This window comes from Bombus pyrosoma, linkage group LG16, assembly GCF_014825855.1.
Source record: "Bombus pyrosoma isolate SC7728 linkage group LG16, ASM1482585v1, whole genome shotgun sequence".
Taxonomy (NCBI): Eukaryota; Metazoa; Arthropoda; class Insecta; order Hymenoptera; family Apidae; genus Bombus; species Bombus pyrosoma.
This window is the reverse complement of record NC_057785.1, coordinates 5570991-5585523: the sequence shown is the minus strand read 5'-3', so window position 1 is coordinate 5585523 and position 14533 is coordinate 5570991. Positions and strand designations below refer to the sequence as shown.

At 32.0% G+C, this 14533-nt stretch overlaps 2 protein-coding genes across 9 annotated transcripts; both read right to left on the bottom strand.

The window, feature by feature from the left end:
• Positions 1-70: 70 nt before the first annotated feature.
• On the bottom strand, positions 71-4930 carry LOC122576486 (Bardet-Biedl syndrome 7 protein homolog). Of its 6 annotated transcripts, XM_043746865.1 has the most exons (13): positions 4102-4930; positions 3790-3979; positions 3521-3689; positions 3131-3207; positions 2803-3055; positions 2339-2601; positions 2051-2240; positions 1883-1963; positions 1612-1758; positions 1262-1383; positions 1087-1196; positions 729-1008; positions 71-283 (listed from the first exon to the last, which is right to left on the bottom strand). In XM_043746865.1, the coding sequence occupies exons 1-13, from the start codon at positions 4241-4243 to the stop codon at positions 157-159; spliced, it is 2151 nt and encodes a 716-aa protein (XP_043602800.1). In that variant the 5' UTR covers positions 4244-4930; the 3' UTR covers positions 71-156. The 6 variants fall into 6 exon arrangements, with proteins under 6 accessions (XP_043602800.1, XP_043602798.1, XP_043602797.1 ...); XM_043746863.1 differs by having other exon boundaries at positions 2803-3207; XM_043746862.1 differs by having other exon boundaries at positions 729-1196.
• A 292-nt stretch (positions 4931-5222) lies between these two features.
• LOC122576491 (pro-resilin-like) lies at positions 5223-14130 on the bottom strand. Of its 3 annotated transcripts, XM_043746878.1 has the most exons (4): positions 13812-13912; positions 11618-11702; positions 6767-7099; positions 5223-6393 (listed from the first exon to the last, which is right to left on the bottom strand). In XM_043746878.1, exons 2-4 carry the CDS (start codon positions 11630-11632, stop codon positions 6127-6129), a joined length of 615 nt encoding a protein of 204 aa, XP_043602813.1. In that variant the 5' UTR covers positions 11633-11702; positions 13812-13912; the 3' UTR covers positions 5223-6126. The 3 variants fall into 3 exon arrangements, with proteins under 3 accessions (XP_043602813.1, XP_043602815.1, XP_043602814.1); XM_043746880.1 differs by lacking the exons at positions 11618-11702; positions 13812-13912 and adding an exon at positions 14043-14130; XM_043746879.1 differs by lacking the exons at positions 11618-11702; positions 13812-13912 and adding an exon at positions 7506-10535.
• Positions 14131-14533: the final 403 nt, after the last annotated feature.

Below are 14533 nucleotides of genomic sequence, written 5' to 3'. Positions count from 1 at the left end.
CATTTCTTAAGTCCTAGGTAAGTTAATCGTTTATATCCGCGAATCGTTGACAAAAAAAAAAAAATATATTTTTTACGTGAAAACATTTATAGAAACACTGTGGTCCACTTTTATTGCATTTTCCACAAAGCGAGAAAAAGAAGAGGTGTTTGTAGCTCAGTCTTTATACGAGGATGGTGGAGCTACCGTGTTACTCGTGTCGATAAAAGCTTGTAAAACTTGAGCTAATTCTCTGGACTTGAGGGCTGCGCTGAGCTTCTCCGCAACGTCTTTGCTACCGATTCTGAAATCACATAGGATGTACGTAGAAAGTGGAGCATTAATTTAACAATTTTTTATTTTTTAACATTTCTCTCAATAAAATTTCATTTCTTATATCACCCGACGTGTATGGGTCCTCTAACTTCGTTATCGACAGAGTAACCAAAGACAGTTATAGAATTTTGTATTAATTCATATAAATTTTGCCATTGTTATATTGCAAATTGTGTTCTTACAAAGACTTCCCTATAATTTATAAGACATGGCATAAAAAGAAAAAGAAAAAAGAAATAAATGATTAATATTTAATATTAATTCTATTAAGTAAAAAAGTGTTTTGTTAAAATTCTTGTTTTATTGAATAAACATACTTGGAATAATAAGTGTTGAGGAGATTAGGAATATTATATTCTTTGAAAGAAGATGGTACAAAATTTTATCGATTTGGATTATTTGTTAATACATACCTACGAGAATGTTTCGCTCTTTCCCAATCAACATAGAGATCTGTAATTACTGCGTGTAGCCTCTCCAATATTTCATTGTCCTTTGCCATTTGGGATTTGATCTCTGATTCCTTCTGTACCAATTCCTGATACTCTGAGCACAAATTTTCTTTAGGATTTTCCTTCAACTCCCATTCCTCCAGAGCATTCAAAATCTTTACTTTTGTAATTAGGTCATGAGCAGCATTTAATTGTGGAAAAATTAATTCCAATACTCTGGATATACTACCATCAGAAACATCTATGCAGAAATACGGAATAAGAGAAGAAATCTTAAAAAGAAAATAGTAATTCATATTATGATGGATATATAATATACCACAGAAGACGTCTAATTTGATTTTTCTTTTTGTTGCCTCTCTGGTCAATATGTCTCTGAGAATTATGATGCTTGATATATTCTCTCCTAGGAAAATTGCACTTCCTTTTCTGACGATTAAGAAATCATTAAATCGGATTCAACATTTATATTATTAATGTGATATAGAACTTACTTGTATTTGCATTTTAGGAGGGTTCCAATGAAAGATGAGACATATGTCAAAGTAGCTTCTCCTTCCTGCAAATGGGGTCTCTCCGGTACATCTGATAACGCGAAAGAAAGCCATGCATGCATCTGAAATATGTAGAATTGGAAAGAGAAGTATTAAAATAATAGATTTGTTATCATTAAGTACAGAATATTGTGGTAATTAAAACTTTCGAGCGCCTGTAGACTAGCAAGCTATTGACTTTTCATGAATAGGTGTACGATAGGTTGCTCGCCAACAGGCGTAGAAACCAGTAACTTTATAGTTCTGAATTATTAATATTTATTTTATCATTGCAAAATTTGAAATTTTACTTCTGCAACAGTAAAACCTCCAATTAATTTCAATTCATTAAAGGGTCCTTCAACGTGAGTTTCCGAGTTATCGGCTTCGTGTTGTCTTACATGAAGAGAAAGAGCAGATATGGGTATTGATATTTTGCGACAACATTTTGGTTGTACCTGAATAGAAAAAGGATTATATATTTAGATTTTTATATTATATTAGTATAGTTATATATGCTGTTGCAGAAATTGTGGTATAACCAGAAATGAGGTGATTAGAAATTTTGTATTATATTAATACTTGTGAAGTGACGTAAATCTGTAAAGTACCAGGTTGTCCTTCTATTGTCCTTAACCTCATTTCAAGATGATTAGTATTTACCTACAAAAATTATTACTAAAATATCAAATATGAAATATTAAATTATTTAGTCGAATTTCTAATAATGATTAAATTATTTATATTTACTTGACAACGATAGGTAGCAAGAACAAAATTGCCTTCTCTAGGATTACAACTAGACAGACTAACTACTGCACTGTTACTTTCCACATCCAATAATTCAATTGGAGTATCTGATTGTATCAAAATGTTATCAATAGGTGTATCAAGTTCTATGGAAAGGGAATATGATGCATCTTTTCTGTTTAAAATCATTCTACAAGAAATAAGTTTCATTTTATAATTTGATTTTTTTAATTATTATATTGTATTTTATTTAATGATAGATGAAGAATAATTCTTCTAATTCTATACCTATGGTTTACAGATAGAATCAATGGTGCTAAAGGATCAATTGAAAAACTAGCTGCTTCTTTCTCCTCCTTAAGTTTTTCCTGTAATTGTTCTATCTCTGCCTTTAACTTGGTCAAACCGTCATTCTGGTCAGCTTCTAGTAGTCCAGGAGGCTTAGTAGTCAAGCCAAATATTCGTCCTGAATATGTGGTGACTAACACTTCAGGATATCCTGCTGCACCAATTATTCCTCCTACCACTGAACTGATGCTTTCCTTGGCATTCTATGAAATTAATTTTTTAGGAATGTTTGTTCTTTAAATTTTTACATAGTTATACCAATAAATTATTAAGGAATTTAAAAAATTAAACCACTGAATAAATTAAAGAAGGAAATTAAGGAAATTAAAAATATTGAAACAGTTAAGAAACATAATTAAAAAGATGAATTCGAAATTTTAAACGTTTAAATATGTTATACCTACATAACGATACCGCAGAAATGGCAATGTATCTTCTTCAGGAAAAATATATACTTCAACGGTACCATCCTGTCTGCCAATAAGTATATCTAGACCATCCTGTAGTTCATAAGTATCTAAAGAAGTGACTTCTGAGCCTGTCATATTCAAAAGCCAAGTGATCCTCAGTGTTTTGTTGCCATGAAGGATCAGCAAACCCACTTTGCCATCTATAGTTCCAACCAGAACACGTTCTTTAGATTCAAGGTCACCTTCCCTATAAAAAATACTTGAAAGACACTTGGGAAATATAAACAAAGTAATATAAAAATAGTTTAGAAAACTTAGAAACCTATAGAGAGATAATACTGTGGGCACACTTGGAAGTCTGAGGATTGCTGGGGTTTTGGTGCCATGAAGGACTCGTATCTGAAAAGAACCAAATTTATTGTCAATCTAAAATTGTCAAATTGAAAGTTATTAGGCTGTATAATAGTATTTAGTTTAATGCTTATTGGGGCGAAAGGGAATTGGATTCCATTATTCATAATTAGACTGTGGATGTTTATGTCTTTATGAGAAATTTGGAGATGCAAATATGCATAGAGTTTCCATTACTTCAATTGCATTCATAAAAATATGAAATTGCATAAACATTTACAGTCTTACAATGTTGGCATATGTACTGCCTATAGTGTAGTTAACTTTTATTATTTATTATCTTGTTGATTAAGATTTTTACAGCACAATCTCCACAAGCTAGTATAGCAAACATGAAATTGCCATCAGTAGGTAGGAGGACAATGTCATATAAAGTTTCACCAGCTAAATAGGAATCAGCATCTTTGCAATCATGGTATCTATGGTAAAGATCTCTTGCACATGCTGCCAAATTTGGACCCAGCACATATCTGTGGAAAAATCTCCATTAATCTAGTTGGAATTGATAAATATTTATTTAAAATTAATTTTTATTTTAAATTTTCATCTTTTTCTATCTAATCTACTCACAATGCTGAAATAGGATCTATAAGGTTTGTATCAAATTCCAAGAACAATTTTCCTTTCTTGGTGTACCCCTTCACTGTGTTTCCTTGTGCAATGTAAATCTTATCATGTCCAGTACCCCCAAGAACTAATTTGTTAATCCTTGGTCCTGGTAAGGACTTAAATGAAACTTGTAGCTCTCCTTTCTTTATACCTTATTAAAATATCAAATGTTTTTACATATTTATTTAAAGAAATGAAGAAATGATAAATCTTCCTGCAAATTTTATTTGGAAGATTTAGTTTAAGTTCTAAAAGGTAAAGAATAAAATTCACCATATACATGAAGTACACCATCATGGTCAGCAACAGCAAATTTTTGAGTTTGCCTGTGTTCTGTGGCAGGGAAGACTTTGGTGGTTCCCTTAGATGTGACACCTACAGCTGCATAGTCTGTCCTTGACAGTGGCAGAGTCATTCTGGACCAAAATGTAATTTTCTGTTATATCTTCTAAAATACTGATATGAAATAGAAATTTTTCGAAATCTACTTTTACACAGTTTTATTTATTATTCCATTCAGTACACTGAATAATATCTAGATGCTTGAACAAATTTTAATATTTTCAGATCAGAAAGATTTTAATATTTCAAACTAAATAAGCAAATTTTCCAAGGTTTTGATGAAAATTCTTAGTTTTGTAATTAGGAAGGCTGTTACAACTTTGCTTGTAATATTGTAGAGTGTAATAAACGTACGCATGCGCGACGATCAATTTAACCATGGCAACAAATTAACACAACAAATCATTCTTTACGCTCTTCTCTTTGAGTACTTATAATATTATAAAAAATAAAAAATTACATACAGAAAGAGATCAGCATATCAAATAAAGATACACTAAATGTAATAGTAGGAGGTAATGTTATAGTGAATTTAAGAAAGACGAGGAGAAATGTACACATGCATGTATTAAAAAGCATGTATACTTTTATTATCAAAGATAACACAATCATTTGGTGTATTTATTAAATCTTTCAATTTTGTTTACATTACTTTCTTTCATATTATCAAGATATGTTAATTAATGTTTTTAAGAAATCATCTGTTATTGAAATTTTTTGTTTGAGATGAAAATTGACAACTAAAAATAGTTTTATTATACATAGAGACCACACACTCTTCCAGAGGGTTAGTATTGTTCCATCAGTGTCCCTAAAAACAAACTGTTATTGCTACAAGTTAGTTCTTAGCTGCTACTTTATGCTTTAGAAAAGAAGTACACCTTAACTTTATCAAAATTTTTTTTATTTTTTTCCTCCTATATATCCATGTCCATTGGACACATCTAATTGAAGAATATAAAACATACTCTGGTCTAAGGTCTTCCTTTACTTAGATCTAGATTTTGCAATGGCTAGGGGATGTAAAATAAGTACCAGCTGGAATTGAACCATTTGTGATCGCAGAAACAATATTGTTTCATTTATATTCTATAAACAAAATGGTAGATTGTAAAGGAGGATACTTGCAGAATTCCTCTTTTGCTCTAGGTATCTTAAAATTTTAATCCAAAGTTTCAGAGTAACTATTAATAATTTTAACAATTAAAAAATTATATTTTTCATAATAATATTTCTAAATACTTGTTTCACTGATTTTTGCATTTTTTAAAAACCATTGTGAAGATCAAAGAAGAGTTTTGCATGTGACAGTGGCGACGCCCCTCGTAGAACTACCTATTTGATGACACTAACGATCTGAAAGAAACGTCTCGATAATCCAGACAATGACCTCAGTTAGTTAGCGGCAACAAATGGAGACACAGAGACAGTACGGTAAAGATTAACAATAAGAACCGCAAGACAAACGTGTTAACATGGTTCGCAACCACAGATTAGACTCTAATAGCTAGACTGCGGATATTTATGCAATTTCGTATTTTGGAGAATATAGCTAAAGAAGTGGAACTTAAATGGAGATTTGGTTCACTTACTACATATTATAATAAGTACAATGGGGTCTCGATTAATACGTTCACTGTGGATCCAATTGTCATAATTCTAACAAGTAACTTTTATATATAAGACCTATTTCTACATTGTACAATTTTACGCAAGAGTTTGATATTAATTACTATAAAATTCTTTTTCGTATTTTCATGACTTTTAGTTCGTGTTTTTAAGATTTCAGTTTAAGTTCTAGTTGATATCCTTTGATTATAACTTTAAGTTTTATTGATCCGGACTGTACTTCTATTTTAGATATTTTCTTGAAATTATATTTTCGCATTTTATACAGTTTTGCACTTTTAAATTTTCTTTAAATAAATGCATAATCATCCACAGTCCACTAATAGCCTAATATCCAGCAAAATTGCCAGGCGGTCGTGGTACGTCAAAGCGGGGATTCCCGTCGTATGAGACCTGCGCACTAAAGCCGTGTTTCCAATCGGCGGTGTAACGAACGACCTGCAGCCTTCCGTCCGGAAGCTGGACTCTGTATTCCCCACGGACGATGTCTCCGTCGCTTATCGCGTTGTGGGAATAATCATTTCCAAAGGCGTCTTCCTTCACAGCGTAGTTGAAGTCGAATGGCATTCCTGGCTCGTGATGATGATGATCGTGCTGGAATTAGATTTGAAAAATCGTCTGATAATAGAGTTTTGCGATTAACTATAATAATACAATTTTTCAAATTACCAAGGATAAAATTTTGGGGTTAATTATGATAATAGAATTTTTTAAATTCGTATAATATAGAATGAAATTAACTGCGCAAAACTTTAATATCTTCGCTTTCACAAAGTGACGCAACATATGTGTCATGAAGATTTCTTATCACGTATATAAGTACAGTATTTTATCTATTTTCTATAAAAATATATATTTGTAGCCTAAAGACCACTTATTTGGGAAACATCACATTTTGATTGGAAAATACACAATTTTACAGATGTTTACAAATATTTTAAAGATATATATTTTTACTATTACTCACCCCACCAGCAGGTAAAGTAGTTCCAGTTGGCCTAGTGGGTGTCCCATAATCAGGAAATTCTGGGGTGGGTCTGGTACCTGTTGGTGGATACCCTTCGCTAGGAGTAGTTCTCGATGGTGGAAATTTGGAGGGGGTCGGTTTGGAGTATGGACGTGATGAATATGGCGTCGTCGTGGGAAATGACGGTCGTGGGGTGGTTGGTTTTGTAAATGGTATCCGAGGCGTATCGTAGGTGTAACCCTTGGTTGGTTCAGGTGGCAAATAAGTGTTGCGCCTTGTCCCTGGTGGTAGGTCACATATCACGTGCACTATTGCCATGCAAAGTATTGCTATCTGCAATGAAAAACACATAGATAAATTCATTCAACAGTATTTTAGCAAATTATTAATCAACTAAATTGCTAATATATTTGGTTTTAATAAAACTGATCTATTACAGAAAAAATAAGTTCATTGTTATTAATAAAAAGAAATAAAACAGATTCTTTACAAAAATATAAGAAAAAAAGTGTTTCTATTAATACCTCTTTCTTATAACCCCTAACAAAAACTTTGTCCTGAAAGGGTTAATTTTACTTAATTACTATGTATATATGTTACTTGTTAAATTACAATGTAGGACAGATTCTGACGAGAAATTTTTTGTTGCAGGTACAACGAAGGGGATCTCCTAGTGAAATATAGGAAAAGTGGAACAAAATTAACTATGTAATAGATGGAGGAAGAAGAAGCTAATTACGATTGCAAGGATTATTGTTGTTTCTTCAAAGATATCCTCCTACTTCGTCCACCTACTCCTATTTACACAACAACACACTGAATCATGGCGCAGCCTTTAATGGCAGTGCATTTCCTCTTCTCGGCGAAACGCGTGTCAGCTGCGAGCACAAAACGCAGCACGTGATGCGAATCTAATGAACTGTTGGCGTGTTGCAAATTAGTCTATACTTGGATTTGGCAACAAGTCGATAGATGTATAATGCGACATTCGCGGGCGTTGTTTTCTTTAATTAGTGGCTTAAGAGATTATGCTACTTAACACCTTAGGACACATATCCTGTATAAGTGGCAGTAATTAGATTTTTACAAGCTCATTGAATGTTCTTGTATGATGTCGATTTAACTAAGTCGTCGTTTCTAACTAAGCTATTTCAGATTTAACCCAACGAGTCACATTTGTTGCAAAAAATATACATAGTTCTAATTTGATAAAGGTAGATTGAATTTGTAACACAGGCTAAATTACTTTTTTAAAGATTCAGATCATTTTTGTAACATCCTGTATGTCATATTTTCATATTGCATTACCTGACATGGTGCTATAACAATGGACAACTAATGCTTATTTACTCATTAAAAAAATCATAAGACAGAAGATCACAATCACTATAAGTGAAGAATAATTAAAGAGACGATAATTGAGTATAACTTATTGCAATTATGAGGAAGAAGAAATGATCTAATTATAGGAATTAAATACTGAGTTAATGTTCAGTTATTTACTAAAAAAATCATAAAAGAAGAGATTAATGATATTATAAGCGAATACAGTGATCGAGAAGACTTTTGTCTGGAATGAAAAGAAAGAAGAAATGGGCCAATTATAGATTAGGAATAGAATATCGGAAAAGTAAAATTAAATCATTAGCAACGAGAAGCAATTGAGAAGAGAATAATAGGAGAAGTGCACAAAGAGCGACGTAATTGCTCGAGGAATACTGTATTTCACTATGCGTATGTGTCGCTTATTCGCAGGGATTTCGCAACGATTTAATTACACGCCTTCCGCCTCATTTCTACTTGATCTTCTGGCTGTGATGACCCCGGTACAATGAATGCGTGCGAGACTGTTTCCTTCGGACTTGTCTCGGTTCCTGATTGCTAAATTAATATGCACTAAGTCTGTCTTATTATAGAAATAAAACAAATAGCTCCACAATCTCTTCTAAAAATAACAGTAGGAAAATGAGTAGCATTCCAAGAAGAGTCCATATCTTGAAATGCTTCATTAACTGAAATCAACTGTCTTATTATGTTGCAACAAACATAACCTGAGATGAAACGTCCCGTAATTCTTCAGGTGGAAAAGATTCTATCAGCGATGCAATTAACTGCTCATTTACTGTTCGATTACGTGCATCGTCGTTTCACCTGGCACGTGCAACGCTGCCCCATGGAAATATCAATCAGTTGAAGAGTTCTGCTGTTGAATGTACCATGAGATCTTAGTTCAGTGCACTATAGAATCCATTTCTGATTAATGTTTAAGGAATACTTGCTATGAAAGGCAAGGGGCATAATGAATGTAACAAAAGAAACTTATTGAGAAAACCAATTTTTAACATCTTAGTGAATTTCAAAAGAAGAGAAGAAATATCTGATGTCAAAGGTAAAGAAAGAGAATAATGAATATAAGGAAACAGATTTATTATGGAAACTAACTTTTAATACTTTAGTCCATTTATAAAAAGGACAAGAAATAGATAACAATTGATATGAAAAGTGAAGAAGAAGGACCCAAACCCAACATAAATCAGTTTTTAACACCTTTGCTCATTATTAAAGAGGATAAAGAGATGGGAGAGTATGGAAGATGAAGAAAGAGAATTTTGTAGAAAATTATTGAAATGCAATTAAATGTTTCAATGGATTCTTCTCTTCTCTTCTTCTCTGAGATTGAATATCCTTGTAGAATGAAATATTGTATTTTTTAATGGTAATGGACTTAATGATGACGACCTTCACTCTAGAATGAGGAAGAAATTAATTGGAAAGTAGCAAGAAGTATTTCTTCCATTTGAAGACTAAATTATGAAATTTCTTCTGGAGTGGAGCCAATCAAAAAGCTGAAGAAACAAGGAAATGCCGGGAATATTGCAAAATAATTCACAATCTTGCGAAGAATGTTAAGCAGTCTTCTCTCACCAGCATCGTCGCTCATTTAAATTTGCCAACTGAAGAAAGAGCTGGCTTGCACCATTGTCTCAAGCAAGTTATTGTTTAATGTTCACTGTCACAGCCAAAATGACGCAAGTCCTTTTTAAATCAAGGATTGCAAGTACTATGTAAATTGCATGAAACATACAGCTGGAAGTTGATTTAACAAAGTTGTGAAAAAGAAATCTACAGAAGAATACTGAAAGAAGCAATTTCAAAAATATAAAACTTCTAATAATTGTTTAATTAAACATTCAATCTTATACTTGTTAGGAAATCAGTATAGCAATAGTCTTCTTCATCTTAATAATAGTTACCACATCACTTTTCTCTTACAAGGTAGAGGATATGAGGAAACAATCAACTAGAGCATATAAAAATTTTCACAGATCATATGTTCCTTAAAGGAAGTTGTTGTCATAACTACCGACAATAAAGATTCTTTCAGTATCCATGAATCAATCAAGACTCTCATATGTAAGGTTTATGGATCTTGTTGCATAAAACAGCCACGATCTTAGATGCTTAGTGTGAAAGAGTTTCCTGAGTTTCGATAAGAGTAAATTTATCTTAAACAAGAAAATAAGATGTAGATATGATATACTCAAAGAATAGAGCATTGTGACATAAAGTATCCGTGAAACTAACAATAATTTGAATTCTATTAGTCACGCAATGTTGCACTTTCTATCACACTTCATTAGATCATGTAATTATAATGAAATTTATGATCAAATTATCATAGTATATTGAAACATCTTATATTGAAACTTGCTTTCAGATTAATTCAATTGTCAAGCATGTCCATTCATAAATAATTTTGCTTGTAAACTGGTATTAAGTTTGCGTAGTTTCTTTTATTACTTTCTTCCTTTTTAAAAAATAAAATTCTTTGTTAATTAAAAGTTCTTTGTTTTATCTATGAATGATATTCTGAATATTATATGTACATTATTTCCAATTTCCCAAATCCACATTTTTTCCTTAATATTCCACGAATAATATATTCTCATACTCTTTCAATATTTTAAAGATCCTTATTTTAGTTTTTTTTATTTTGTCTACCGAAACTTGGCTTAGGATTTTCTCTTTTATTTTATTTTATTTTTACAGATTCCAACCATGTATTACTGAAATACTCAACCACGAATTTCTTTGATTATATTCAATCATTATCAAAATCTCTTCACAGATATCGAATTCGATTCAAGCTCGATTCTTATTTTCTCCAACCATTCTTAGCACCTAGGAAGGGCTGTGTATCCATAAATCAATTACGCCGCGTGATTCATCTCTTCTGATTAATCGCAAGATCCTCGAAGATCACGCGGGATACTTGCGATAATTTGTTAAAGCTTCACCCTCTCTCTACAGCTCTATTGAGATTTATGTACGGTTCATCGGTTGAAATGCTGTAAATAATTATAATAATTAGACTATTGAATAGCTTCTTAATGACATTAAGAAAGAATTTATGCAACTTCGGAAGAAAATAATGTCATTTTAGGGATAGGTAATTATTAAGTATTTTAATCGCACACATATAGTAAAAGTGTTAAAAATGCAAATCTCTTCATACAAATATTTATGACTTTAAATAACAGCGTGTATCCAATATTTCCTTGTGATAGTTGTTATTTAATGTAACAGAAACCAAATGTTATTTAATGGATTCTAGAGAAAAGAAGATCAAACAGCAATAAAATTCTCTTCAATACCGTGCAGGTTAGAGGTCGCCATATTAAGTCCTGCACTCTCTGAACAAGTAGCATTCAACATCTCTTCATTATGATCTTGATTAAAAAGATTTAAAGGCATCAAGCTTTCATAATTTTATATTAAAAGATTAATAAATTATAAAAATATATAATGTTTCTTAATATAGGTTGGAATTATTTCTTAGTAAGTACTCACCTGAAGGTAAAACATGTTGTGAAGAGAACTAAAGGCTCGAAAGTACCGAACCTAACTCACGTACACCGCTTTTTTCAAAAGAACACTGCGGAAAGACATAGCATATCAACTCTTTATGAAAGCACCGTGAATTTTGGAAAATTTTAATTTCTTTGCACTATCCCTCTCGTGAGAACACTGAGATTATTTACTCTATGCAATCGGCTCGAAGAGACTTGAAGGAGATGCGATTAATGTTATTGGCAGCACAATTTAATCAATATTTTTATTTCATAATTTAATACTGGAGAAGAAAAGTTTAATCCCTGAATTTCAAATGGAATTATTGCAACCTACTCACAATTTCAAACATATGAAGAAATATGGTTATTTTGATCCCTTACGTTTTCTTCTTCATTAGGGTCTTTTTATTTTTATTTTCCTACTTACAATTTATAATTTATTGAAATAATGATATTTCTTATCCGTTTTAATATCATTAGTCTTAAAAATCTTGATGTTTTTGATAAATCTGATTTCGATAAATTATTATATTTTTGTAGGGTCATTTGTTTTATGATCTTTAATAAATATTTTATATTTTCTACATGCACGTTCAGATTGATTCTGAACTTTACGAATACAATTAAAACAACTGCATCTAATCACTGTACTAATGAACAATGTATTTAAACTTTAAGAAACTATTTTACAATAAAAATTGAATAAGGTATTGTAAGTGTCAGAAATTTAGACAGAATTTTTACAACAAAATCTGTCATGTACCAAAATGTATTTCATTATTATTATACGTTTCTCGATAAGGGCAAAGTTGACGTTAAAATACTGCTTGTTAAATTCTTAAACACTCATTAGCCGATTGCAGGATGTCAAGAGCACACACAGGAGAGGGATATTGAAAATACCAAACCATTGTGTCGACTTGAAGGTCTTAAGTATAAAAGGGTAGAGAGATTATAGCTTTCAACAGACTTTGTTTAGAATGGAAGCATAAATTATCGTGTTTCTATGAAAACGTGTGCTTTGTAGCATTAAAGGGTTGAATAGACCTCGACGACATTTCACGGTTAACCACACCCTGAGACATCGCTACAATTCTTCATATTCATCGCATGCATGTACACCACTCCCTACTTGAGAACTTTAGTTTAAAATCTTCTTTGCGTGTTTCTTGCAGTATAGATCGAAGAAATATCTGTCTGCCTGCATATTCCTCAGTTTACTTCACTTGAAACAAAAATTATGTTCTGAGAGTTGCCATTAATTTAGGAGTTGGAGAATCGAAAGAATTGAAATCTTCAATTTAGGGATTAGAGAAAATTTTTCTAATTCAAAAGTGAAGAAATTAAAATTCTATAATTATAGATAAGAGAATTAAATTAATCCAAATTCTCTAATTTAAAGATTAGAAAATTGAAAGAATGCACATTCTCTAACTTAGGGATAAAAGAATTTAAATGATTAAAATTTCATAGTTTAGAAGTCAGAGAATTAAAAGATATAAAATTCTCTAATTTAGAAATCAAGAGGATTCGGAGAATGAAAAATTCCAATTAAAAGATCTGGCTGATCAGTATAAAAAGATATTTCGTAGCAATTAAATTTGAAATTTAAGTATTTTTTTTTTTTAAATTAGAAAATTAGATCTCCATCAATTAGCGAGTTTATTTCTTCTGGTATATTTCTATAAATTCATCTACGTATTCTAAAATATATCTAAGAATAAATAAAACTAGACAAACATTACATGAATCAAAAAATCATAATTGCGTCGATCATACGGACCCGAACACAATGCTAAGCTGGTTCAGAAAAATTCAGATATTTCCTAAGACAAGGGGGATATATAATATCCTCATAAAGAAATATTAAAAAATAATTCAGTAAAACTCTAAGTTCACACTATAATTACACTACTATATCCATAAAATCCTTTTTCCAGCCACCAAGCAGCAAAACTACCTCCTGCAGCTTTAACAGTTCAAAAAGATCACAGAAGATGTCCGTAAGAGAATTTTCTCCACACAATATCACTTGAAAAAAAGATCAGATCTCTGGTCCCATGTACCCATGGTCCCATAAATATGAAGATTAATAAAAGCACCGTGGTCATCATGGAGATGGTTGGATCGATGAAATATCACCGAGGTCTGGCGAGGTTTTGTTAGAACTATTGTACTGAAGCCGCCCTTACGAATTCACAAAATTACTATTCCAATGGGGCACGTGTCTCGTTATACTATCGATATCGATGCACTCCGGCACGGCTGTGAATAAAGTCAGTACGTAACTGGCCGGCATGCTGGCAGGTTGGGTTTATATAGCGTGGGTCTAATAAGATGATACTTGAACGCGTGTTGGGACCGGGGCCCCAGAAGATCAGAAAGAGGGGACCGTTGATGAGCGTTGCCTTGTTTCGCCTTACCTTGCCTCACCTTGCCTTAGAACCTTGCCATCGTCGACCCGGAGAACGCGAATCCTGCACCACCTTCTTCCTTCATCAGACAACACGTCACTTCCTCCTTCGTCTCTTCATTCATCAATTCATCTTTTGGCTCTCAGATTGTTTCTTGTTTATAATAACATTCAAATAACATTTTTCATTTTTGATAGATTAGCAGTAGCGGTTAGTTTCTTTGTTGTTTGTTATAATAGAATATAGTATTTGCTACTATAGGTTTTAGGTTTGCTGCTATCACATAGTTGAAGAACACTTTCTGATAGATTGAAGATTAGGATTGTTTCAGAGTTTTGGATTGATAGCTTCTTTATAGTTTGATGTTATGATGTGTAATGTTAGTTTCCTTTATAGGGTTTGGTATCACAGGGTGTAATTTTGTTGAAGCATAGATTGATTGAAATCTTTGCTTTTAGGTTTCCTATTTTAGTATTTCCCATCATTCTTGGAACTTGGTT

Bases quoted from the DNA above. Each gene is read 5' to 3' on its own strand.
- LOC122576486 (XM_043746860.1), bottom strand. From the start codon at position 4,243: ATGACTCTGCCACTGTCAAGGACAGACTATGCAGCTGTAGGTGTCACA. The intron at 1,964-2,050 runs GTAAATATAAAT...TAATTTTTGTAG, and splicing joins TTGCTACCTATCGTTGTCAA to GTAAATACTAATCATCTTGA. The intron at 284-728 runs GTATGTATTAAC...ATGTGATTTCAG, and splicing joins AGAGCGAAACATTCTCGTAG to AATCGGTAGCAAAGACGTTG.
- LOC122576491 (XM_043746878.1), bottom strand. The intron at 6,394-6,766 runs GTGAGTAATAGT...ATCTAATTCCAG, and splicing joins CTACTTTACCTGCTGGTGGG to CACGATCATCATCATCACGA.